This window comes from Corvus moneduloides, chromosome 7 (assembly GCF_009650955.1).
Source record: "Corvus moneduloides isolate bCorMon1 chromosome 7, bCorMon1.pri, whole genome shotgun sequence".
In the NCBI taxonomy this organism is placed as follows: domain Eukaryota; kingdom Metazoa; phylum Chordata; class Aves; order Passeriformes; family Corvidae; genus Corvus; species Corvus moneduloides.
Window position 1 is genome coordinate 13114982 of NC_045482.1, and position 26583 is coordinate 13141564.

The 26583-nt window shown below is 38.9% G+C and overlaps 2 protein-coding genes across 9 annotated transcripts in view; one reads left to right on the forward strand and one right to left on the reverse strand.

Moving 5' to 3' along the window:
• Positions 1–26583, forward strand: part of DYTN (dystrotelin) — a 78073-nt gene that overhangs the window by 32672 nt on the left and 18818 nt on the right. Inside the window, exon 15 of one of the 2 annotated variants that reach the window (XM_032114498.1) lies at positions 19184–22506. The exons of the other annotated variant lie outside the window; for it this stretch is intronic. The gene's annotated coding sequence lies outside the window, so the exon portion shown is untranslated. Of the gene's footprint in view, positions 1–19183; positions 22507–26583 lie in introns of those variants that run through there. 2 annotated transcript variants of the gene reach the window in all.
• ADAM23 (ADAM metallopeptidase domain 23) overlaps positions 1–26583 on the reverse strand; it is an 83308-nt gene that overhangs the window by 2557 nt on the left and 54168 nt on the right. The window contains exons 25-26 of one of the 7 annotated variants that reach the window (XM_032114487.1): positions 12765–12929; positions 12035–12037 (exon numbers count right to left, since the gene is read on the reverse strand). In XM_032114487.1, coding sequence (XP_031970378.1) covers positions 12772–12929 — 158 coding nt within the window. In that variant the 3' untranslated portion in view covers positions 12035–12037; positions 12765–12771. Of the gene's footprint in view, positions 1–9705; positions 12930–16810; positions 16866–19699; positions 19795–23638; positions 23730–26037; positions 26129–26583 lie in introns of those variants that run through there. The other 6 variants (XM_032114492.1, XM_032114488.1, XM_032114489.1 and 3 more) reach the window with 6 other exon arrangements.

Consider the following 26583-nt stretch of genomic DNA (forward strand, 5'->3'; position numbering starts at 1 on the left):
AGTGGGGTGGAAGAGTAACAGATTTGGCAAAACTGCGACCCTCCCTTTGCCCCCCTCTCTTAGCAGTGCTGCACCGCGGGGGCAGGAGGGGAAGAATAGAAAGTAAGTCCGACCTTGGAGCTCAAGTTGTCCAGAGCTGGCTCAGACCTGAGGTATCTTGCTTTATGTGCTTGGCTGTTGCAGATCCCTCCACCCTAGAGCAGGAGTCTGTGTGGCACGACTAGAGCTATTTGCTGGCTGGGGCTCAGCCCATATGCAGTAGGTCCAGCTCTCCTGGAAGTTAAAGCAGCGACCCAGAGAAGAGCCACAGAAGAGAGCCAGTAAAGGCATTAATTGAAGTAGTTGGGCTGAGCTGCTCACTGCAGCTCAATTTACACAACTTTACCTAAAGAAGAGCTACCTTGGAGTGCTGTACACTCTTCGGCGGAGGGGGAGTGGTCTGGTTACGTTTTCTCTCACAAGAAAAATAATGTGATCTACTGTTGTTGCATTTTCGCTCTCTGAGGTTCTCAGCTGCAGCCCCTCTCCCTTGTGACTTCTGTGAAGCAGCTGAAAAATCTGTGTGTCTTGGAGAAATGGGCAAAGCTGCTAGGGAAGTGAAAGGAAACCATTGATGAAAAGGCTGTCTCCTGTTACATGCAGAATGGAGAGAAAAATCTGAGCACAACTCTGCCTGTGCTCCCTGTGCCTGCTGTGACCCCCTTGCATACAGAAACATATAACTCAAAGAGCTGGGGCTCTGTGACCATGCTGATAACCAGTGTTGGACAGAACTTGCTTAATGCCAGCTATTTGAAGCAATAGGCAGGTGAGACCATTCTTTTTCCCTGACTCTGTAGTTTATAGGCCAAATCATGTAGCACCTTGCTGCCTATCTGAAGCCAGTGCAGCTGCACCAGTCCATACCAGCTGGGGAGCAACCTATTTGTTTTTCCAAGACTTTTCACTGGCAGCTCCCTTCTTCTTCATACCTGGAACCATAATCCCTTCTCCAGGAAGCAACTGTGCTTCAGTAGCATGAGGCTTATCTTCATTGCAGTCAGTGGGGCCACACTGGTTCACATCAGCTGGAAAGCTGGCTTGAGACACTGATTTCTGTGATCAAGACCATTATAATTTGTGTTCTTTCTATTCGTACAGTCCATATAAACGGAGGAGCAACTTCCTTTTCAAACCCTTGATCTTGCGGCATGCCTGTGACAATTAACACTGCTTTTCTTTTCTCCTGATGCTTTATCTCCTGAATAAGGAATTCCTGTGAAAGTATATTTTGTGTAAGTAGTGCTACTCTTTAACAAAAGTGCAAGGAACTTTTTGGGGATGAAAGAACACTGGCTAGAACCCTTGTAAATAGCTATACTGTATGACTTTGGCCAATTTTCAAATGTTCCATTTATTTAACAAGAAGTGTGAGTTTGGGAATGAGGGGAGTAATGGTCACCAACTGCTGGAACAGACTTCAGGATGAACTGAAGAGTGCAATACCTTGCAAGGGGCCCTTGCAATGTGGTGGGGGAAGCCTCTCATATGTAGGATCTCCAACATTTCTTCTCTGTGCTATCAAATAGAGGCTATTCCAGTAGACTTCCTTCTCCTGAGTTCTAGGGCTGAAATGGTCCTTAAGGATCAGCTTTTGGTTTTATTGGTTTCTTTTTAATGTCTGCTCTGGAGCTGATTCTGGACCCATGTGCAGTCTGGAGCCTCCTTGGCAAGTGAGTAACCAGCATGCTTCTCCTTGCCTCTGTGTTTGGGGATTGAACCTGGCAAAGGAGAGAAGGAAAGTGTGCAGATAAGACCTGGCTGTTGTGATGAAACCTGAAGGCAGCTCCTGGGTAGAAAAGGCTCTGGGGCTGCTTGTGTTCATGGTTGGCCTGGCTGCAGGGGCCAGAGCAGAGCAAGATTAAAATGCCACAGAAGTGGGTTTTGCTGCTGTTTCTGGGTCTGTGGTCTGTTGTTCTAAGGACTCTGCCCTGCATTGTTAAGGGTAGAGCCAAATGGAAAGAAAAAGGTTACATGTTTCTTGTGAGTTGATAAGTTTCTGTCAACCTACAACCTTTGTGGATTCATTGTTAACAAGTGAGTTTATTTGAGTCCCCTTCTGGGTGCACTTTATCTGGTTTTGGATCAAGAACAACATTGGTTTCATTCCACTCAGAATCCTGGCAGACCCAAGGGAACTGAACCAGGGACTCTCACAGAAATGGGAGTTGCTGCTCAAGGGAAATACTGCTACAGATAAAATAGTTGGCTCCACGAATACTTCCTGAGCCTACTATGCTCTGCTCCCTCTGAACCAGAGCACTTATATTCTATTTCTGGGAAAGAGGTTTTTGATAATTAGATTGATCACCTCAGCCTCCTAGTGGAGAAGAAACACCAGGATTGGTCATCTCATTCAATTCCACACACTCCCTCAGTAAAGCTTTCTGTGCCCTTCTTAAGCTACCAATAATCTTTCTTTAATTGCAGTGCATGATATATTCCCCAGGAAGCCAGTGCTCATATCTTATATGGGTCTCCATATCTTATGAATTTAATTCACATAAGCTGTAGGTCATATCCAGAGTCATTTACATAAGGATTTTTTTATCAAGAAAAATTGATTATTTACTTATAGATGAGACAGGTTTCAGATCATGTAACACTACAGAAAGAATGCTATTTCTACCAGAAAAAAATAAAAATAAAATAAAGTAAAAGCTAAAATGATCAGGATATAGGAATAAGGGATAAGTAAGAAAAGTAGGAGGCCATTTCACTGGTATTTGCATTTGGAATAGAGCAAAGGTGTAAATAACTATACACAGAGTTGCTTCCTTCCTGCATTTGCTTCCAGCAAACCTTCTGATGTGGTTTAAAATTAACATTTAAGTTAATAGACAGTGGCTTATGGTTGCTTGAGCTAAGTAAGCATTTACACATAAAAAAAGACATTCAGCACTGAGACTGAGAGACAGCAATGTGTGATGGGATGCACAGCTTGCCTGTTAGTTCCATAAGCAGACACACCTGAATGCAGTATTAGGCTTTTTTAAATGTCCCACATGATGAAAGAGACCTCTTTTAGGCTTACTAAAAAAAATGCTTTACAGACATATTCTTAGCTGAAAGTTTGCGTTTTGCTGAATTGGGTTCCAAATTATTCCAGCCTCGTGTGAAACCTGGGTAAGTGACAGCAAAGGCAAAACTTGTGATTCTCAGAAGGGGAGAAACCCAAAGGTCTGTCAGCTTTAAATTCATGGTACTTGGCAGAGGCTTGGTTTTTTTTCTTCAAAGTCCAATGAGGCAGAGTGTGGAATCCTAATCCCACTTTTAACTTTTCAATTTCTCTTTTAACCAAGAGATTAAACTGCCCTTAAAATGGGCTCCCTGACAAACATACCTAAGAGCCTCTTGGAAATGAAATTAAATACTTGATCCAAAGTCCGTGGCTATATTTTATTCATTTTTAAAATGATATGTAGAGGGCTTTGAGTAGCCAAACCTTTTTAAGCTTTTGATGTCAAGTTGTGTTTTTTTGTTTAGGTGGATTGAATCCACACTCACAAATGAATTTGATGATCTCACACTGCTCTAAACAACCCTCTAGGTCTATTCTCTGGTGAAATGACCGGCATGAAAGTCACTGGATGTGATGCAACACTTAAGCGTTTCTAACCAGTGCAAAGGTGTAATTAAACATACAATTCTTCAGTGCTGTACACTATTGCTGATGACCTGAAACATTTCCATGGAGCTGGCAGACAAGACATGGGACAGGCAGGTGACCAGTGTATTTCTGTGCCAGGAGCCCTGGCATGTCTCTGGTCTGTGCTGAGAAGTGGCCTTCTGCTAGAAGGTTTGAGGAACTGCAGCTTCCTATCAGAATAGACTTGTCTTTAATAATGTGTTCCTCTCTCTCTCCATGCCTACCAGCTGTTGTATGTGAGCAGCTCTGTCTCCAGGGCCATGTTTGGAGTGTTTCTCCAAGAGAAAATTTAGATGCCATGTCAGAAGTGTGAACTGGCTTAATTGTCGAAGCCACTTATTTAAATTAATTTGTGGAAGAGGTAACAGTTCTTCTGGCAAATGTATTTAACACAAGCTTTGAAAAGACATGTGGAGCAGGTATTTTTACAAGTGCAAGCTAAGCAACGTTGGTTAAAAAATTAATATATATTTTTGAAAACATAATCTGGTGATATGTGACATAAATGCAAATGACCTTTGTAAAGGATGTGACCACATCTCTCTAGACTAAAACATTCCAAGAAAATAAGAAAGAACCCCAAACTGATTAATATAGTACATCAAAAGTTAATTGTTCACGTCTTTTGGGCAAGTTGTCCCACATTAGCCATTCAGTTAGAGAGTTTTGATTCATTTTAATGGCATTCTGGATATTTATAGCCAGACAACTATTAGTTTTTGAATTAAGGGATCCATTGCCATTTGGGTACTGGACTGATATCAACATGTTCCAGAATAAAGTCATTGGTTCTTCTGATTCAGTCTTCCTGCTTCCTAATGTTCTCACAGATAATGAAGAAACCCTTATCATCAGCACTCCAGGCAGACAGGAGAGTCACACTGGGTATGTCACAGTTAAAAGAGCAGTTCAGTGAAACATGTTTTCATAAAACTGCCACTAACATCTAACAAAGCAAGGCTGTTATAGGATCAGTTTCTCCCAAGGAATTACGGCCAGATCTTCTAGGGGAAAAAAGCACTTTCACAGTGCATTCTTCCCTGAGCTGATTAGGACTGCAATGTCAAGTCTCCTACCTTTTCTTGCTCTGAGGGTTTCTTTCCTGCAGCTCTTGGGAGAAAAGGGTGTTTGAGCATGCTTGTCTCAGGGCAGCTCCTGGGCCAGCCAAGGAAGGGTGCTAGCCCTGCCACTGTCACACCCATCCCACGGCACAGACGCTCCCCTGGCAGCCAGGACCCCATGCTGGCAGTCTGCACATTTCCACTTGAAGTTGTTTGGGAAAATAGTCTTCAAGAACAAATTAGAGGGGGGCTAGCAAATTATTTAGGGCCAAGAAATAAGTCACAGGAGATTCTGGAGCGTAATGAGGATATTCTGTCTTGTGTGAAAGGGAATTGTGGGATCTTCAGCTCTCCCTGGTTACCTGCTCATTCTCAGACTGTTTGCTGGACTATCTTCTGCTACTAGTTCCTACTAGGGTTCTTTGGCACTTACAAAGTACTTGCAACTCTTCAAACCACAAATGTGAAGCCTTAAAAGCACGCTACTGATGTTGTCATAGGAGAAAGTTGGGGGTTTTTTAATGTGTAAGGTCTGTCATGAATAATTTATTGTCAGAGAAATCTGCCTTCTTGAATTATTTTCCTGAATGAAGTAGTAGTACAAGCTCTGTCATTTAGAATACTTAGATGAGACAAAACCCTACATTATCAGTAAGGAATCATGGGATAGAGATAGAACATTGGGGTTTTTTAAAAAATTAAGTATATATTTTATTTATTTTTAGTAGGTCAGGCCACTCAGCCTTTGAAACTCCCATTTTTATTTCACAAATGTACCCTTTGAAACCTATTCTCAAAGGGAATGCTACAAAGGTGATACTAGAGTGGATTTCTATGTAGTAAGTTTCTTTAATTTGGAGCTTCTGAAAAGACTATAGTTTGATTTAACAAGGTCTTTTCTTTCTTATCCTATTACTGATTAGGCAGAGCTAAAAAGCTGCATATTTAATGAAGATTATAATTTTTTTGAATATCCAGGGAGGGGGCTTGTCTCAAACTTATGGGCCACCCAGCTCTGCCTAAAACCACTGCTCCCTGGCCTAGATGCTAAAGGTCACCTTTGAGTATGACAGCTCCTGTCCTAGAGATCTTGTGTTTGAAGTGAAAAATGCCCAGCCAAATCAGAGGGAGGAAAACTGAATTAAAAATGTAATGGGACCTGAATCTTTTATCTACCTGCCCAGCCCTCTGATCCAACAGCACACAGACAGGATTCTGCAATGTAAGGGAATTGTTTCTTTCTTTCTGCAAATGAGGCAATTTTCAGTCTTGTGTTCAGAACCTCATCATTACACAAAGCAGAAATTAAAATCTTTAATTTCCTGAAGCTTTTCAGTGAAAGCTGGAGGGCACTAGAATAGTTTCTTGGAACTGCTTTCTCATTGCACAGAAATCCTGGTCAAGCATTCATCGTCTGTAAACTTTGTTATTGTTAACAATATCTGTAAGAGTAACTTCATAATGGAGCAAGTCTTGAAATAGTAATACAGAGTTCAGATGTGCCTGAAAAGAAATAGGGACTCCAAAGGAAACAGGCTTGCTTGTGCACTTTGCATCCATCTGATTTCATTGTTGTGCCACCCTTAGAGCAGGGCATGTTGACAAGGGAAAAGGTCTGGGGAGGAAATGGATGGTCCAGAATATGTCAAATGCCAACATAAATATATGAATGGATTGTGGAGATTTAGATTGTGGTCCTTGTACTGACTTTTAAAAGTAACTTGAGCCTTCTCTTTGAAAGCACAGATTGAGACTGCTTAACAAAACCATGAGCACTGCAAGTTCTGTGTAGTCATTCTCTAATTATACAGTTATTAGTGTATTTTGGAGTAAACCAGACTGCTATAAATCATGTTTTGGGAAGAGGTCCTTGTTAGGGAGATAAACATCTCTGTTTACATAAGCTGAAGACATGAGTGGAAGCATCTTTGTGTGACTGCACTAAGGCTGAAAGTCAGGCTTTGCTATAGACTTTGGTGGAGCTTTAGGTGTCCTCAATGCTGCTGCCACACAGCTTGGCCCACTGACCAGTGGAAATCAGGGGTGTGTTGTGCCAGTAGGGTCTGGGCACTTCCTTCAGCTTGACAGTACAAGGTGCTGTTCGGCACAACTCCCATCACCTTTGTGCAAGGGTCCTTTGGACATTGTCAAAGCTGCAGGCTCACAGGAAAATCTGTTGGTGCTGCTGGTGCCATTTCCTTCTGAAACCCTCAGGTACAGAAACTTCTACCTCAGCTAGTCTGCACTCAGTAGCCAGGTGGGAGGGGAAGGAGAGGGTTGTTTCTCTGAGAAAATAACTCTGCTGTTACAAGTACTGTGAATTACTTGGTTGTGCTGAAGTTCCAAAGGGCATCCAGGTGCCCCATTACCTGGATTAGACACTAGGAATAGATCTGTTCAGTTTTCTGCAATACTAAATACTCCTTTCTTGGAACAGTAAAGCATTTATGTACTGATTAGGAGTGATTCACTGTGCTGTGAATCCATAGCATCCTGAGTGATGTGTGTTGAGGAGTCCCCTCCGAAGAGCGGGTACATAGTAGATAATTAAAACCTCAACAGTCCAAAGACCCAATCTATGAAAAACTGTCCTGAATTAATAAGGTCAGTGCTTATTCTATTTCAAGACAAGTCATAAATTTATATCTTGGATGTAAAGTGTGAGGGCAACGTGCATAAGGATATTGATTCTTGTTTCCATTGTACACAAAACACTTTCAAAGGAGTCAAGTGGGGAAACTGGGAGCTGTCAGTTGTTAGCCTATGCTTCCTGCAATTTATATGGAAGTAAGTTTAGCACAGCTGTCATGAAGTCACCATTTTAAAATTTCTCTTAAGGTTTATGCAAATAGCACTAGGTTTAGACGTGCTTCATTCTTGAGAATAAACTGATCACCATCTCAGCTGGAGATAGGAAACCAGTCGAAAGTAGTTGCTTGTGTTGTTTTTTGGTTGGACACTGTCTGGGTTAGACTGCAGAAAAGCAAAGCATGTTATGTGTGGGGTCGCTTCCTTTCCGCACTAGAGGCGACACAGATGTTACAAACCACAGCATGTTACCAGTGTGTAATGTAAGGAGTGCATCGTGCTCGTGCCTTTGTCCCCAGTTAAAATACACCTTTAATAACCAGCCCTTCTCTCTCAGCCTCTTTGTGTAGTGCAGATGCAAACATTGCTTCACAGTCTCTGAAGCAAATTCAAAGCCTTTAATAGTTTGTCAGATGGCTGAGGAAATCTATGAGTATATGATATATAGTGGTGGAATGTTGTGCTTATGAAGTCTGACAACTGGACTTGGACTGCGTAAAATGCATTTAAGCTCCTCCATGCTTTGAGTTACCAGCTTTGATGGGGAAATTCTTATATTGGCTCAGAAAGTGCCACTTTCCAAACACTAAAGCATGGCCTGTTACAGTGTTAGTGGTAAAGATGAGGACTATCCCATGACTTATGACAAAGCTAAGCTTTTTTAGAAGAAAATTTTAATAAGATGAAATCGACTGACACTTGATTATGGGTGTTCTACAGATTAGAGCATTCAGAATTACACTGCCCCCAGCAGTTTGTGGTTGTTCAGAAATAACATGTTAAGTGCCTGGTGATGCTGATCTGATGTGGAGTCCTTGTACTAATCTAGGGGTTGTATCCCCTTTTGAGTTACATGTTCCCACTAAATAACTTGTTCCACAAACCTATAAAAATGTGCTTGCTGAGTTGTGAACAATGAATCACTGAACTGAATTATAGTATGTGCAGCTTTAAGATGTTTTTGTGACCTTTTGCTTTCAATTGTACTGGTTTGAGCACCTCTACTACTAAAATTCTTAGTTACTTTTTTTTATTTAAGCTTTTCATGGGCACTTAATCTCTGTGATATTACTGATGGATGAGTCATGTTAAATTAACTTTTCAGCTCTCATAGGTAGGAATCTATAGGCAGTGCATTTAGAACAAAAGGGGGTTTTGGGCTTGTACAATGTGGCTTGTTGTTGTGTTGATTTTGTTCATGATAGTAAGTGCCCTAGCAAGATCGCGGTTCAGTGTTTCGAGCTGGAATTGTGAAAGTTTTCAAAAACAATTCTAAGAATTTTTTCTCATAAAATCCAGTAAAAGCTAATGTGGATCTGTCTCTATATTGCTTTTCTATTCATATGCTGCAAAACACTTAACTCCTATTTCAAGGAATCTGTCTATTCTAATTATAGCCAAAATGTTGCATGTTTATATAGAGTCTATAGATAAATCCTATATTCAAATGACAGGAAATAGAAGTGGATAATAGTGGATCCATTAATGAGAGTGTTCCCTCACTCTATAGTTCTAAATGAGAAGCATGCTTTCATACAGAACCTTGGGAGATACTAACACAAAAGCATATTTTGTTTTCCTGTCTGGAGCTGGAGAAAGCAAAACAATATCAGTAGTTATCTGGTAACTGTGACATGCATGCATTTAATTTTCCCAGGCTGGCTTCACTAGAGTTAGTCTGGCAAAAAAAGAAAAGGGAAATTGAGTTTTATTCAGTATTCCATTAAAGTGATGGCCATAGTATCTGCTTGTTACAGTGTAATTATTTAAAGAATACTTCGAGGCCCTCATTTTGAACTTCTTGTAATTATATAATTCCGATTTTTGAGCTGGAAAAGGCTTCCCTCAAATAGCAAAAGCCTCCAGGTCTCACTGAACTCAGTGCAGCCAGCAGCTGGGACTGAAGCAGGCCCAGCACATCCTGCGTGCCAAGGCACTGGTTCCATGCACGGCAGAAAGGCTGTGTGCAATGTCCTCCCACAGACAGAGCCTCACTGTGAGATTTGACACAGTTTGAGATCTTTGATAAAAGAAAACTCCATTCAATTTCCATTACTACAAAGGTGATGATTCCTTGATCACAGAAATTAATTTAAGCTGAGAGAATAAATAAGGAAAAATAAAGATTGAAAATTAAAAACTACTCCATTCCATGTTCATGATGTTTTTAATACTCATCTTGCTAAGATGCAGAACAAGGACTATTGAATTTCCATTCATTAGCAGCCAACAGGATATGAATGAGTATTAACTTCAAACAAAAACTTGATTTATAACAACATCAAGTTGTGCACTTAAAAAAATAGTTACAAATCATTTTTAAAAGGAAGAGTAACAGTGGAAGCAGTAATGAATATAAAACATGACTGATTAAGCTTAAAACATAACTTCAAGTATTCTATGGCATTTCCTCAGACATTTGTCTCATCTGTTTGTGCAATACCCATCTTTGCATAGTAAAGAAAAATTGGTCAGACTCCAGCCTTAACTAATCTGTTTCTTGAACATGCACCTATACAGCTGTTAATTTGCCTGGCAGACTTCTCTTTTAGGAATATCAGATCAAATCAGTGAGATCATGCAGCAGACTGGAATGAGCTATGCAGTTACCACAGTTTCTTGTTCAGCTGAATAGGTAAATAATGGAGCAAAGGTAGAGTGGATGAGATGGAGGCACAGTCAACCTGGTCGTCTTTTGGTGACGCTTTGCGATGAGTAAGTTACTGCTAAATGGATATGCACTTCCCAAAGCACAGCAAGGAGGATGTACAAAATCAACACCTACCAGACCCAGTTTTTTAACTGTCTACCAGCACAGGAAGCACTTCAGCCTGTACCTACTCTGAGCTGTGTTGTCGCTTGTGTTGTGTGTACACACAGGGCAAGAACTCTTGTTCTTCCCATACACACAATGGCTGAGGACTGGAGCATAAATTCAGTCAAGAAATTGTAACTCCTATGAAACTGCTGGTGTAAATAAAAAAGTTACTCCAGCACTGAACATATATACATAGTAGTTGGGGACCACTGTGGTCTGATTTAAAACATCACATCACACACTAACAATGTTGTTTGTGAAATGCTTCTCCAAGGTTTATTACACAGGTAGTTTATGTATATCCAGTTGACTTATTACAATTTTTCATATCACTGGTGTTTCTGTTGTGAGTTATGCTTGCTTTGGAAGCAGAACCTGAAAAAAGTTAGACATTGTGTTCCCAATCAAAGCATTTTTAGAGAACCATAATACCATTGCAAGTATTTTTGGTTTGTCATCAGAGAAATGTCACTAATTTAATTCTGCTTAAAGCCAAGCAGGAATTTTTCAGAATAAGTTTATAATTTCCATTAATGTTAACTACCTGTGTGCAGCACCTTTAACTTATAATGTAGTAAGTGTAAATGTGATTGTTAAAGCTGATTGAAAATATCTAATAATAACTGTGAATCAAACCCCATATATTGAGACTATTGAATTGAACATTATAATAATAAGAAAAATAACTGAAATGAGGTCTTCTAACTCACAGGAAAACATCTGCAGCATTTTCTTAATGTTTTGGCTCTTAAAGCTAACTTGGGAAATGGATTTCCTCTGAACAAAGATGCAGGAAATAGTGGACTTGGGCTTCTGTTGTTATTAAACTACAAGTTCTAAATTAGATCCAAAATTACAAAAGTCTTTAATTCTGATTATCAGATGCAGCAATAAATTTTCAGTTACTTCACTTACCAAATTTTTTAAAGTCAAGAGTGAAAGGATGAGCCAGACTGTACTTTAAGGGAGCCCTAAACTAGACCTCTTCACATACCTTTCCCAAGGCAGCTGCAGCCAGGCTAGCCTGGTTCTAGGGACACAGGACTGCTGCCCAGGACTTCTCTGCAAAAATCTGTGTTTGTACAAAAGGTGTCTCTAAAAGTAATGACAACGCACCTGAAATTACATGGGATTTTGCACATATTGTGACGGTAACTGGCTATCATTAGCCAAGGGTCAAAGTATTAATCTTGCATTAAACTTTGAAAAGGGACGTGCATCAAAGAGACGCAGGGAATGAGTTAAAAAGGTCAGTCACCTTTGCAAGATGCTTCGAGTGGATGGGCAGAAGGCAAGAGAAGAATAACTCATTCCAAGCTTTAACATTTTTTCAGTATTTTAAGGCTTATTAAAGTTTTTATTTTACAGGATCTAGGCAGGAAAAAAAGTAGCTATTCTTCAAAGAAAAAAGAGAGCTTGGCACTTCTGTGATTAGTTTGAGTGTGTGTTCTTATACTATATCATGGAAAATTCTACGTAACAGCCAAAAAAAGTAATTCAGACTTATAGTCAATACATAGATATGCATTTATACATTTTAATTGTTTTTGGTTTCAAGCATACAAACTTTAGATCACATCTGTTTGGTGTCAGAACTCCCTGCATCTGCATGCTGTTATCTGCCTTTTTTGAGCAAGCCCAGAACATCTGCTGTACAACATGCTACAGAAAAAAAGGGGAGGGGAAAAAAACCCAAAACCAAACCCAACATCAAAAATAGATTTACATAAAGAATAGAACCTTTTTATATGGAAATTCTTTTCTTTCATATATATATTTATATATAATCTGTGAAAATGATACATCAAAATCTTATTTCCATATTTACACTTTTTCCATGTTGGAAGAATTCCATCCATCATTCACTAGCTTCCATACCCAACAGGCTCCTGTCCAAGGTGGACAGTGAGCTCATGGAGCAGGGAACCCTCAAGTCCAGCAGCAGAATGTACCGCGTGGCTGGAAAAGCTATTGAAGCCTGGCACTGGCTTCCCAGTGGTTTGTATTTATTGGGCTGCAGATTCTGCTTGGGGTCAGCTTGCTAACTTGGTTGTTTGTAAGTGAGCCATGCAGGTTACCCTTTCAAAATTAGCTCCTCATGCCACTGGAGTTTGATAAGAAAAATGAAGTCATGCGAACTCAAGTGAAGTTAGAGTGCCAGCAGGCTGGGAAAGAATCTTTTGCGATTCCATTATTTTGGAACAGTTCTCTTATTGCAGTTGGTCTGTGTGTGTCCTTCTTAGTTTGAGAAAAGGAAAAAAACACCTGATTTTTGAAGCAGTTTGCTTGTACCACTTGTCAGTTAATGTTAACAAGAGAAAGGTGACTAGAGGAAGTATTTCCAACTTATCTCCAAAAAGGACAGTGTTCTACCAACTCAAATCCCAACTTTATAGTTACTGTTCTCGTGTTCTTCTGTACTGATTTAGTTCCTGTGTAGCTACAGCAAAGACATCATACCCAAAATCCAGTAGTGCAAGAAGCAGCTTTTTGAATGGCGTTTCTTCAGATAGGGCCTTGTTGAGTTGGATCGAACCTTCGTTTTTTGACATTTCTTCCAGGTTGCATCAAAAGGAGGTAGAAAGAGAAAAATGCAAGACATTAGTTAGATATAACAGGAACAAAGCCATTGCTAAGGTCATAGTAAGGTAAAAGGCTCACACTGACACAGTTTAACCAATAACTTTTTCAAGGGGTAACTAAGGAATTTGGTTGCATGCTTTCTATAGCATGGTATCAAGTACTGGTTTCCTTATGCAGTTTAAAGATCATGCTGGCATACAGAAACCAATTATTTCTGTAGTACTTCAAGTGGTGCTCTAAATTTATAGAACCTTTCAGCTCCCAGTAACACATGTGTGCACTAGGCCAAGAATGCACACATTCACCTAAAGAGAATGAGTCATAAGTGCCAGGAATGGCAACACAGCCCACAGAGGCTCGAGTTCTCAGAGCAAGTGCCCAGCCCTGGCTACACCAGAATTTAGTTTATGTAATCCAGTGTGACAAAAGTGTGTGTGCCTTTGTGAGCTCTTACCACACTACTGACCATAAGTGCTGTGAATCTTAGTAAGGTGCAAAAGACAGCTGAGACATTGCATTCGAAGGAGACTGGACAGCTTTGTCAATTGTGTGACTAGAACTGAATGTTAACAGTGGCAGCAAGCTGGTGACATCCAATCTCCTGCGATGTTGATGTCCTATGTCAAACAGCAAGACATTAGGAAGCAACAACAAAAGTTGGGTGCAACCTCCCCAGTATCTGGCTTTATGTGGGGCATCAAGCAAGGGGCTCATGCATTTAGTTTTACCATTGGGCATACACACCACTACCACCACCGGACCAACATGCAAAAAATACAGAACGGAATTCATATATTCCCTAAAGCTACAGACCAACCCCTGGATTTTCAACCTTCTGCAGCCCTGCTAACCTCTACCATGGCTACAATATTTATAAATATTCTATACATAAGGTTTAACTGGTTGTTTGAGACTAAGGCAAAGGCAACTTCTTTTTGAGAGGACTTCCAGAGGCTGGTAATTCTTGGGCATCCTTGATTTTGGTTTTTCCCTTGGATGCTTGTGATTGGATTTGTGTGAGATGAATGCTTAAGAATTGCTAGTTTCTGAAAGAAGATTACTCTATTCATCTTTCAATCTTTTCCCCTCCAGGATTACTGTACTAATGCTCCTTTGGAGTGAGGCTGACATTACCTCAGTATCTCAATTCCTCTTCCTCTGAAGTACAGGTAAATTTGAGATGAGGAAATTAATTTTTCAGGCCAACTTGCAAAACTCCCTGATAGGAAGTATGAATATACAGAACTTGGTTAAATGTGAGTTAAAGGCTGCTGTGCATCTGTTTGTCCTGCCAACAGTTTCAATGGGAAAAGGACGTGTCTGCTTCTCTTCCCCCCACTTCCTCCTTTTAAATACTGTCTAGCATCCTTGAATTCAAGCACTGCTGATAAACAACTGATTACCAGCCCTTTTAAATCAACAATGCAGATGAAAAATCCAGGTGACATAACTTGTCCTTCTACTATATAGGAAGTACCATATTCCAGTTTGCTTGAAGAGGACAAGTCCTTAAAACAGACTCTGAATTCCATTGTTACCTGAGCTTATTTTAATTAAAGAAATGGACTTTATAAAGTCTTAGAACATGGTACAGAGGACAGATGCTATGCTAGCTTCCCAGTACAATCTAACGACACTCTTTTGACTTTTATCTTATCTGTTCTTTTCTGACCTGATCTCCACTCGTATAGTGTTCCAGTACAAACCTCATCGTGCATTCTGTGATCTGTACGAACCATATATTTATTCATTTCCTAGTTTTATTCAGCAGAAATACAGCCTTTGAGGAACAAGATGCTGACCAAACCACTGCCTTTCTTCACTTAGGCTATTCTGCTAACAATGTTTTATGAGAGAGAGAAACATGTGAAGAACTAAAATAAGAGCCTGAAATACGGAACATGAGGTACAGTGTCAATAAGGAAACAGTACACACATGCAAAGCTTTAACAAGAGCTGCCACTTCTCTCTGCTGCCATGTAGCACTTCAGAGGTGGGCAGGGAGGTGTTACCCTGCAGGAATTGAAATTCTGTTCTGATTCCCTGACCTGCTTTAACATCTTCATCCTGAATTGCCAACCATTATAATACTAAAATGAAGACAATTAGTAGTCTAACTTAAATTGGCAAATAGAACAAGTCTCCCTCTTCCCCAAGAAAATTCCAATAAAGGAGAGTAGGTGACTAGCAGGTTCTGGATATTTCCACCATTTATAGCTATGAGTTATAGCAGTACAAGGTTCCTTCTGCTATGCTTCAGTTAAATGGTAAGGGGGTAGAAGTGTCCTCTATGAAAGGACACACAGGAGAATGATGCTGCTTCCTAGTCATTTGTTGGTTTATGTGGAAGATCTTAGAACATCAACTTCTTTGCATTTAAAGTTTTAATGCCTCTTTAAATAACGAGGGTCAGCCTTTCTGTCTGTAATCCAACCAGAAAAAGGAACAAGCATAGGTGATTTTTAATCAAAAAAGCACTCCATGCTACAGCACATCACTGCCTAACATGGTCATATTTACAAACAAAAAATATTTCAGAAAATAAAAACTGGTTTCAAAAAGGGCTGGAGGCATTCAAGAAATACCTTGCTGCAATCTGCTGCATTCTTTTTGTGCCACTAACTAGGAATGTGGTCATAGAGTACATTACTTGCAAATGTGTGCCCCTGTCTCTGATCATGTAAGTACAAAGCTTTATTGACGTATTTACAGATTTTATGCAAACCCAGTTTTTAACCACTTCAACTAGCTAATGTTTTCATAGGCATTCCTAAAGCATGGTTCAAATGCTGAAGAAGAGCTTAAATAAATAAACTTTTGCTACAAAACTGATTAAAATTAACAAAATGAGGGACTAAAATAAGCAACTTAAAATAACACACTGACCTCCCATTTATTCCAGTAGTTTCGGAAAAAAGTGAGAAAATACCTCATGTTTGATTCTAGCTGCTGTTTGTGCAGTGATGACTGGATTTTGGTCCACAATTCATGCTTGATGGAAATGCTGCAAAGGGACCAAAACCTCCACCAGCATTCCACTGCCTTATGTTGTGGAAACCTTTAGGGTCTAAAGTTAACTGCACAGACCGGTTCAACCTCAGCATCTGTTACAGCTGGGTAAGTTTTTGGTTCCTCCATTAATCTTCTATTAAAGAAACAGAAAACTCTTCAGCTCCTTAGCTAAGAACAATTACTGGAAATAGAATTGTGCCTACAATCAGTTTTTTATCTGCCACTTTTGTATTCTGCTATAACAAGCAGCAGCTTTTCATGTGCATTTCCACATCACCTTTACTAGCATTACCTCTTAGCAGTGTTTTATTACCAAAATTGCCGTTAAAGTCGGTAACAAAAGCATTAACTTAGCATTAGCTTAGCAGAAGTGAGTGAATATGCTAGGAAAAAAGTGTAGGCCCCCTGAGATACTCTAATGGTAAAAATATCCTTCCTTATTAAGCACTGTATACTGAAACCTTGCACAAACTTGCTGCACCAAAATGAAGTTCTTACTGCTGTCTAAACACCAACAGCTTCAAAAGTACTATGTGAGGCTTAACTGAGTGAAATCTACATCTTAACAAGGTTTCTACTCACAGCCTTTAAGCCACCTGAAATGTCTAATGAGATTCTATATCCTGTAAAATTGTCAGTTAACTTTTTTCTTTCCTATTCTGTATCCACATTAACTTGATTAAAAATTAACCTTGGGTTCACTCTTGAAACTGGAAGTTGTTTGTTGAGCTGTTTTTACTTTGTTTCTCTGAACTTGAATCAAGCCTTCTTTTACACTTCCCCTCCAACCCCCACCCCCCACCTCAGTTCATGAACAAAGTTTGCTTAGTTGCAGCTTACGTTTGATATGGACTTGACACCACAGTACCGTATGTTCATATGAACATCTGATAACCTGTGAAACAGAAATCACATCTCCCAGTTTGTAAAGCATTAGCTACCTTCTCTCATAGTTGCAGAGACTAAATATATCACTTGCTTAAAAAAAGGAAAAGTTAAAGTCCCTTTATTATCCTCATCTGTCCCTCCAGATCTATCTGAAGCCAAGTATCAGGGGGTCTACATGTGCTAGCCCTCTTTGTCTTCAAGCTGAAAAGCCTCTTCTGTTCCCCTCTGGCCCCCAGAAGAAACATGCACTTCAAGCTGTGAGCTAGGCCAGGCCAGTGTATTTGAGGTTCTGCTACAGAATAAACAGTTCTATCTTGCTCTTGTGAGATAAGAGCTTCAGGAGGCATTTCCAATGCAGATCCTCTATAGGGAGAACGAGCTTCTCCCTTTGGGCAAACAAATGACACCAAGGTGCAAAGCTGACCACTTGCAAGAGCAGTTTGAGAGGTGTGAAACGTGAAGAAGAAATAATCAATTACATCCTGTATTGTTTTAGACAGGGAGGAATTGTTCTACTGCTCTCTGTTTGTGCAAGTTCTTGAGCTCTGTGTCTGCTGGAAGCAGGGGCTGCAGTGCTCATGGCAAAGGGCAAAGGTGGCCAGAGCACAAGACAGCTTGAAAAGACTCAGAGTAAGAACTGACTACTTATTTTATACTTTCATTACATGTATTTTGTTTTCAGCAAACTACCTTGTGCAATACAAACCTATCATCTAGGGATACACACTCTGTTCCTGCAAAGTCTATGAATTGCTAATAATGGACATATGTCTCTTACAGTAGAAAACTCATCCAAAAGGGGTAAGCTGACTTTTTTTTCCCCCAACAGAATCTAGCTTAGTTAATTCCCATGGGCACTCACAATATCACTGTTTCTAACATTACTGTTTTAAATGTGTGTGTATTGTATGTCTTAATAAACCAAAAATGTTAATAGAAATGTTAATGCGAGCCTTGCAGAAAATTTAGTTGTATTTATTTAAAAAACTAATTGCAGTGAAGTGCAGAGGGAAAAACCCCTCAGTTCTGCAACTAACTGGAATTATGGACTGTTGAAACACTAGTATTTACTTGGGTTTTTTTGTGAATAATAATTATTTTACTATTTATAAATATGGAAACGGCACAATGAAAAAGATATAGGACTATATTAAAGCTACCTTGTTTAGAGCTGCCCTGTGATAACTTCTAAATCCTGTAGGCTGACCTAGGGGTATTTATTACACAAATAAGTGGACTAAATTTATTTACCTAAGAAGTTCTAAAAGAAAACAAAACGAACCAATAACGCAACAAAAAAAACCAGCAGTGGAAGGTAGGTCTATCCTCAGGAGCTGAAAAAGCTTTTGAAGATCCTACACCCATGCTTAGAGATGGATGATTGGGTACATTTTGTATTTAATATTTTCTTACTAAAGCAAATGAGGAGCAGTGACTCCTACAGCTGCTGCATGCAGTGCTGCAGCTCTTGCCAGCGTTAAGTGGAAGAACAGGGACTGTTACTTCCGTCAGAACAAGCACTTAGAGAAAAATGAATGTGGCAGATGGTGGGTCTTTCTGAGAACAGTGACAGGCACCGCAACAGGGACTAATTGCCTTGTCCGGGAGAAAGGGCAAAGCTGCATTTGCTGCTTTCAGCAGGACTGAAAGAGATTTTGAAATTTTGCTTCTATATGCATATTTAATATTAAGGGCTGCTGAAACTTTGAAAATATAAGAGTATAAACCAGAAATAAAACATTTTCAGATGACCTTTGAAAGTAAATTACAAGATAAATATGACTTTATCACTAGATTCTACTTTGATAGGTGTCTTAATCAATTAGGGAATAATTTTTTTCTTCTCAACTCTGACATGAAATATGAGTAGAGGCCATAGAAAATTTTCTTCGAATTATTATTGTTACTACTACTTATATATGCATTTTCCTCGGAGAATTATGGCTTATTGTTGTATCATGGCTTAACCTTGATTCATGTTATTGAAAAGAAACAACAACTTGAAATGCCATGAGAAATCACTTGTACTTAATTACTTTCATGATCTGTAAGGTTATAAACACTGATTCTAACGGGTGATCCTTTTTACCAAATACAGACCATGCATGGGGGCAGACTGGACACTACAAAAAGGGTAAGAATTAAGTACCTGTGTACAAGACTCTGTTTGCTTTAACAGTCCCAGGCGGAATGACTAATCTGTTAATCCTCATAGTTACAAAACACATCAAACTAGAATTGGGAGACAAATACTTTCATCTTTCAGGAAACAGCTCAAGATTTCAAAATGTTCTCTCTAAACCTGATTTTTTTTTTTTTTTTCAGATTGTGTATCAATAAAAGAAATAATCAGTTAAAAGTTAGGTCTGCTATTCCCAAGTTGTCAACACACTTGTTCCTGAAAACTACTCTGCTCCTTCCACCACTGACCATTTACACGACATCTCTCATTGTCAAAAAGTTGAGCAGTTTGAAAGTACTACTACATTCAAAACAAGACATGTATCTTTTGGGGGCTTTTTAACCAATGTAATCAGCTTCTGAGAACAATGCTACTGACTGGAGGAGGTGAAAAAAGACCTTGTTCCTTAAGCATTAGGTGAATTAATGAAAATTAAATTAATTCTTTGTTATTCAACTTTGCACCCTGATAACATTTGCTATTTTCAAATCCATTCCCTCTGCTTGTTTAGTGCATGTGTAATTTCTTTTCTTGTTTAAAGCAGTTTGTTCGAGTTTGAGGGGTTAACTTGGAACTCTTGTAGCAGGAACTCAAAATTTAGTGATGTAAGCAAGAAATAGAAATGCCAGAGCCACCGAAGAGAAGACATGCGGCATTGCTTACTTAAAGCCCCATCCTGTCCCCCCAAGGACAATAGCTGCTACCAGGATGGCACCAGCGATGGAGCCTATTATAAGATTGGTGGCACTAGGACCTGTGATAAAGGATTAGGGTAAGACAGACATAAAAACCAATGACTTTATTCACATTATGTGAAGCATCTGAAGGGTAGTCAGACAATTCAGGGCATATAGACAGCACACAAGGTGATGTCTCTAGACAGTCTCAACAAGCCCAACTTAACTTTAACAACAGGAATGCACAAAGCTGTTGGTCTCTGCATTGTGCTATGCTGACTTCTACCATAGATAAAAACCTAGTATTAGACAGTGAATTCCATTGTAACTTACTCCATTATCTGCTGCATGAACAGTCAGCTGAGGACACTAAGATATTTGTGAATAATTCCTTAACTGAGAGGGGAAAAGTATGAATGCTGTATGTTCTAAGACTACAGAAAATGAGAAAGAAAGAAATCAAAAAGCCCTTTTTTCATGGAGCTCCTGAAAGGTAGAGATATTTTAATTTGAGCCGAGAGCATCTAGCACCACTTACTAATCAGAGTCCAGACTCCCTACAGTTACATCAATGCTAAATTTACAACTGCTTGACAAAAGCAAATAATTATATAATAGGGAATAAAAGTTGAAATAAAAGTTTATTTCCACTAAGCTTTCCAAACATCAAAGCATCTCTTCATCACCCTCAAGAAGCTACTAAACAACAAAGTGGGAAAGGGTGGAGCAGAAAAAAAGAGCAACAAAAAGAAGCAGCACAAAATATGTTTGTGTAATTTTCTGAAAAGGGCAAGAGAACAACTCAATCAGATATTAATAATTGACCCTTAAGTGCTCTGTTTACACAGGACAGAGGGAAACTGACAGTAGGCTTGAGTAACATTTGCTCTGTACAGAACTTACTCTTGCAGTCTTTGATGTAAAATATTGCATCTGACCTCAAGGCAAGATGAAAGCAACTCAACAGTTCTTCTGCAGCATATCACACACTTTTTGTTTAAACATTTACATATTCAGGAATAGCCTTCAAAACCAGTTCTTGCCTCCTATCCCACTCTCCCCAAACCAACACTTCTACACAGTAATTGAAATTTTCCTAATCAATTGTTCTGAAACTGAATTTGGATAACTGTCACACAGCTAACATAAGGAAGAAAGAGGAGCAGCCAGAGACCAGCAAAGAGCAAGCAAGGGCAGCTGCAACAACTGGAAGTTTTAAGCTGTTAGGTCGGTATCACAAAACCTCCTGCCCAGCCCCACACACTACAATAAAATTTACTGCAGCCATATGACTTTATTGCATCCACTATATGTTCCTCACATCAGTGCTTCTGGAGATTCTGATTAGCTAAAAGAAAACCAAGTTTTTAAAATTGCTTCCTGCAGTTCCTACACAAAGAGTATTCAGGAATACGAATAAAACACTTGGACTGAAAAAAAATATAGTGAGCTTTACAGATGAACAGTGCACAAATTTGACAACAAAAATCAAAAGATAATTTTGCACAGTTTGGAAGAATGTATCCTATTTGGACTTACCTTTAAGTCACACCTGACTCAAATTAACAGGCGTGAGCTTGGTGGAGGGTAAGTGCCATCCCACAGACATTGTGGTTCCAATTAAGGCTTGCTTGCAACAGCAGCCTAATGAGTCTAATGAGCTACTATATCTGACTGAGATCTACAGCTTACTCTGGATTTCATCAAATGATCTCACAGAACAAAAGACTGAAAGCACAGCAAGTAATTTATCTGTAATAAATTTCAGAAGCCTTGAAAAATTCTAAAGCCAATTTCTTTCTAGCCATAGTATGCCATCTTCCCACAAAAGAGGTACAATGATTAATTGATAGTAACATAGTCATAAATTAGATAAAGATATGCCAAGTTACCACTTTTTACATTCCTCCTCTCACTATGTTCCCTGGTTGTTAAGTGCCTGGAGATGTGTATCCATTTCATAGTGCACATCTAATCACCAAGCAGCAGGTTATTATTTCAATAAAGAAAATCAGTATTGGTTTTATTTACTATAAATATTAAATGATTCAATCAGTTTAAACAGAAGAAGATCATATACAAAACAATTAGGTTTGGTTAATAGAAAAGTATAAATATCAAAACCCCAAGCTGGTAGAATAGGTAATATGACTAAACAGCAACCACTTAATTTATGAGACTAGAGTACTCCAACATTTGAATTCCAGTTTCAAAATACAGAGATCTAAGAGGATCACTGATAAGTCATTTTAAGACAAACTGTGCACATAAAAGTACTTAAAATGAGATTACTTTTATATGTTATACCTTACTGTAAGGATCTATGCCTTATGTTTTATTAAGCCTGAAGGGCATCAGGAACAGAGAGGGAATTTGCATTCCCTGTGTGCTTTCTATAAACCAACAAAAAGTAGCAGTGGCTTGCCTGGAATGTATTTTTATATCTGAAGGAACCAGAGGACAGAGAAATATTGATGGGATGCAGGAAAATGAATGAATAGAAACAAAAAAGAATGAGTCAGGTACTGAGTGATAAAAGCAGAGGAGAGATGAAGAAAAGCTGGCATTGGTATAGAAGGATACAGGAGCAAGAACAAATGGTTGGGGACACTGGTCAGAGCTGAGTGGCTTGAGAGAGCAGGTAAGGGAAGAGACAAACAGGAAGGAACAAGGCAGAATGTAAGCAAAAGGCAAGTGGTCCTCAACTTGTAGGTAAATTTTCTGCTCCAGAAACCTCTGCCCCTTCTGCCCCCAGACCTCTACAACTTTCAGAGTCTTCAGTTTTTAGTGAACACTTATAAAAGCTACCAGTAAAACAAAGATCTAATCTTTCACAAGGAAATTACCTATTACCTTCTTCCTTCTATTTGTTTTCTAATAATTGTCCTCTGTGAACACAAAGGTCTCTACTCTCCTGAGAATCTTGGATCAGTTTTGTGTGTGGACAGGTTCCTAGGGCTGCAGACTCAGAAACACGAAGTGCTGCCTCACTGGACTAGAACTGTGTGTGAATGCCTTTGCACTCAGCCTGATTGGGAATGGCAGACTGTCCTGCTGGGAGTCCCCCTTCAGAGAGGTGCCACTGTCACATGACAGACGTTATATATAGCACTAGAAACACAGAGAAGTTGGAAATCTCAGAGCAGCAAAATAGCCATTTCATCTGTAGTTTGCACAGTGAATGCAGAATGAAGACAGCTCTTATATGGGCCTTTTTATATGTATATATATACACGAACACAAATTTATATAAATCATAGCCATTATTAAAATTGAGGTACTGGGATAACACTTGGGATTACCGTTTCCTAGAACTATGAAAAGACAATAAAAATTGCTCATGCATATTCTTTATACATGAATACTATACTCCAGCACTGTGCTATCTTGAGGTAACAGAATCCTAGCAACAGAACCTTCAGAAGCTTTACTGGAAACCTTCAGAAGCTTTACTGGAAAACTACCTGTCTATATGACTATCAGCTTTCAGCTGCCTAGCTTGATCATTAGACTGAAAGCCCTGCATGTAATGAAACAGTCCACATTACTCAGTCTATTTTGCAAAATAATAATAAAATTCCATTTTTTTCTCCTTTTCCTTTTTTTCTCTCTCTCTCTTTTTTTTTTTTTCTTTTTTTTTTTTTTGGTAATTTGGTGTAATGGAAACATTTAGACATTTAATTTTATGGTGACAATGTAAAAGTTCACAACCTTATTGTTTTATGCCCCACATTATCCCAGACAGGAGAAGGTTCAACACTGCATGAGCAAACCACATGACACAGACACAGTCAAATCACATGACAAATACGGTCACCACAGGACAAAGCTAGGGGGCAACACAGAGAGGGCTCAGGTGCATACGGTTACCTCACACACTAAGGCACCAGACAGAGAACTCAAACTAAGAAAAATGCTTACTCTATTCCCCACCCTGTGCCTCCAAAAATCACCCCCAAGGCCAGAATGGTCCCTGCCACTGCACCTATTAGCCTGTTAGCGGCCATGCTCACTGTGTGGAGGGAAAAGGGAAGAATTTTTCAGGAAATCATCACATATATGTCTGAAATGAAAACATGAAATAATTCCTGAAAGGAATACTTTATGATATAATCCACCGCTGGATAAACAATTCAAATCTCCTCACAAACCTTGTTTACCAAATATTGTAACTTTAAAAATTCTGAAATGAACTCTATTTGGTTTTCTTTGAATGCTTGCAAGTATTTCAATGAGAAGTTTTCCTGTAAATTCCTCTCAGCTTGTGATTCTGTTATTTACTGTAAAAGGGAACATCCTCAACCTACTGCTTATTTTAAAAAGCCAAAATGTAAATAAATCACCAGTAAGAAAACTTTCTTTTTGATCACCAGAAACTTACTGTATCCATAGTATAATTAAAAACTGTTTGGAAACAATTCCACCTCAGGAAAAAACAAGAAAACCCCAACTTTTAAATTCCTTCTTTTACTAATTAGTAATATTTTTCTTTGTTACTGCATTTATCAATAGGACTCTCTGTTTATCTATATGACCTAAAAACAGGTAACACCTTTTAAAATCAAAAACCTACTCTAGAAACATGCTTCAGGTAACACCCTGGAAATTTTGGTATGTTCGGATAGTCTCTCTTAAGACACCGAAGCCTTATTTTTAAAGGGAACTCCTTTGAGGGAAAAAAATCTGTACATCTCCTATGTTAGAGATTAAAAGTTTGATAGATTCATTGACTCACAATAGACCAAAGCAAGCAGCTGAATTCCCTGTCAAATGGGAACTTTTCTAAAGGACAAAGATTTTATAGACTTCATGCTGAATGAACTGTGTTTTAAAATATTTTGGTAATTTTTTTCCTGTTTCATAAATATACACACACAAACATACACACACACACACTTGAGACATAAATTCTGTATTAAAATAAACAAACACTACTCCACTAGTAAAATAAAAGGCCTAATTCTGCAAATTAAACTGCAATGAAGAATCTCATGTGTATGTGGAGTCCCACTGATTTCAAAACTACTAACCCACACTAAAGTAATTCAAGTCTCTGCAGTAATCAAAAACTAACAGCAAGAACTCTTTGTCTTCCCCAAACTGCTAAAGGCTGTGCACATCTGCTAGTACAGGATACAGTAGGTTGCTGAGTTAAGAGTATTCAAGAGTCATGTATTAATAGCAACATAATTAAGGACCATGAATCTTTTTATCCTGAAGTAGAGAATGGAGCCAAAAAGCAATTGATGGATGATGGAAAAGTCTGAGAAGTGCAGTAGAATAGCAGACAATTGTCAATTATCACAACAATACATAAATAAATATACTTCCTAACTATATGTGTTCTAATTGTAGTAAGAAAGATGCTTGGATTTTTGGTGTGAAAAATCTTAAACCTATTAGATTAATTTTCACATCATGAGTGTTTCACTTCATTCAAAATTACGGCTAAGGAAAAACAAGTATTTTGGTTTCTGTCTTAGACTTGTAAACTGGCATATGACACAGGGAGTAATAAGGGATAAAAACTTAATGGAAGCTACTTTTGAGTATGTTGGGTCATTACAACAAAGAAAACTACTACTGTACTCTTCTGAAATCTTCTCAAAGGAATTCCTCTACAAGCACACAGAAAGAGATCATAGTAGTTCTGTCAGTGTTCAGTCTCCTAAATTTATTTCTAGATGATTCAACATCAGTAAATTACTGTAACACCATAAGAAAAATAATCCATCTTTTGACACCAGGCCACCTCAAAAAAACCAAAAGTACAGTCTGCCATTTTGCATAGGGCTGCATTGAAAAATGCAGTCTAAACTTTGCCTGTACCTGCTGGCAGAAATCCATGCACATACCATCATTTAAGGCTTTTTCCCAGAATATTTCAACGTTGATGTATTAATGTTCAGAAAGGTATTTCCATTCTGAACTAGATGAGTTAATCTGATTTACAGTAATGTAATGACGATAAGTGTACCTTCTGTGTTACCCTTCCTACAGACCTTTTCACAGAGGAGGGAATCATTTCTTACCTACCAGATTTGGAAATTAACAAAGTAAAATTCATGTGCTCTCAGTGTCACAGCTGTAAATCCTGCTCTCCTCATCCACACACACAAAGAACAGAACAGCTCTGTAGTGTTGGTCTCCGTAATTTTTTTTAAGACTCTCTGAGCAGCATTCCACAGTCAGGAATCTTTTTAAGGGAACTGGACTGATGAGTAGCTTTGTATGGCAGAGTACAAAGCAGGCAACTCTACACTGAACAGTGTTGGGACTGGGAGTCCAGGAAGCACCTGTACAGATTCCCAAGTACAAATCTGGACTGGTCTAGAGAGCCTCCTTCACAATAGTAACTTGTTTCAAAATGATCTCTTCAACAGTTCTTGACAAATGTCTGCTGGAACCATTCTGCTAAGGGGTAACAGAAAAAGGCACACAAGCCAGATGTAGAGCCATTCTAGAGGGACATACCAAAATCCTGTCCTTCCTTGAAACCTTGGATCTTTTAGAGTAATCAGTTAAGAGTCTGAGTCCTCAGGACCACATTTTTAAACAACTCTTTTCTCCATCTGCCTTGTAAATAGGGCAGAAGAACCTGGAACTGGGAACTTTATCTGTAAATGCATAACACGGGATGAATATAGTCTGATGCTGAATAGTGCCCTGATGACAGGAAAGACATAAAAAAAACCCCTAGACAGCACAAGTCCAAAGATATCCAAAGACATTCTTTGGCAGAGAAGTCAGAGAGAAACTCAAATACTTTCCTTCCTCTTTGAAAAAACTTTTGGATTATTTCCTCAATAGCATCTGTCTATTTATATGTAGCTGAAATACATACTAAGTACATAAGAACAATGACT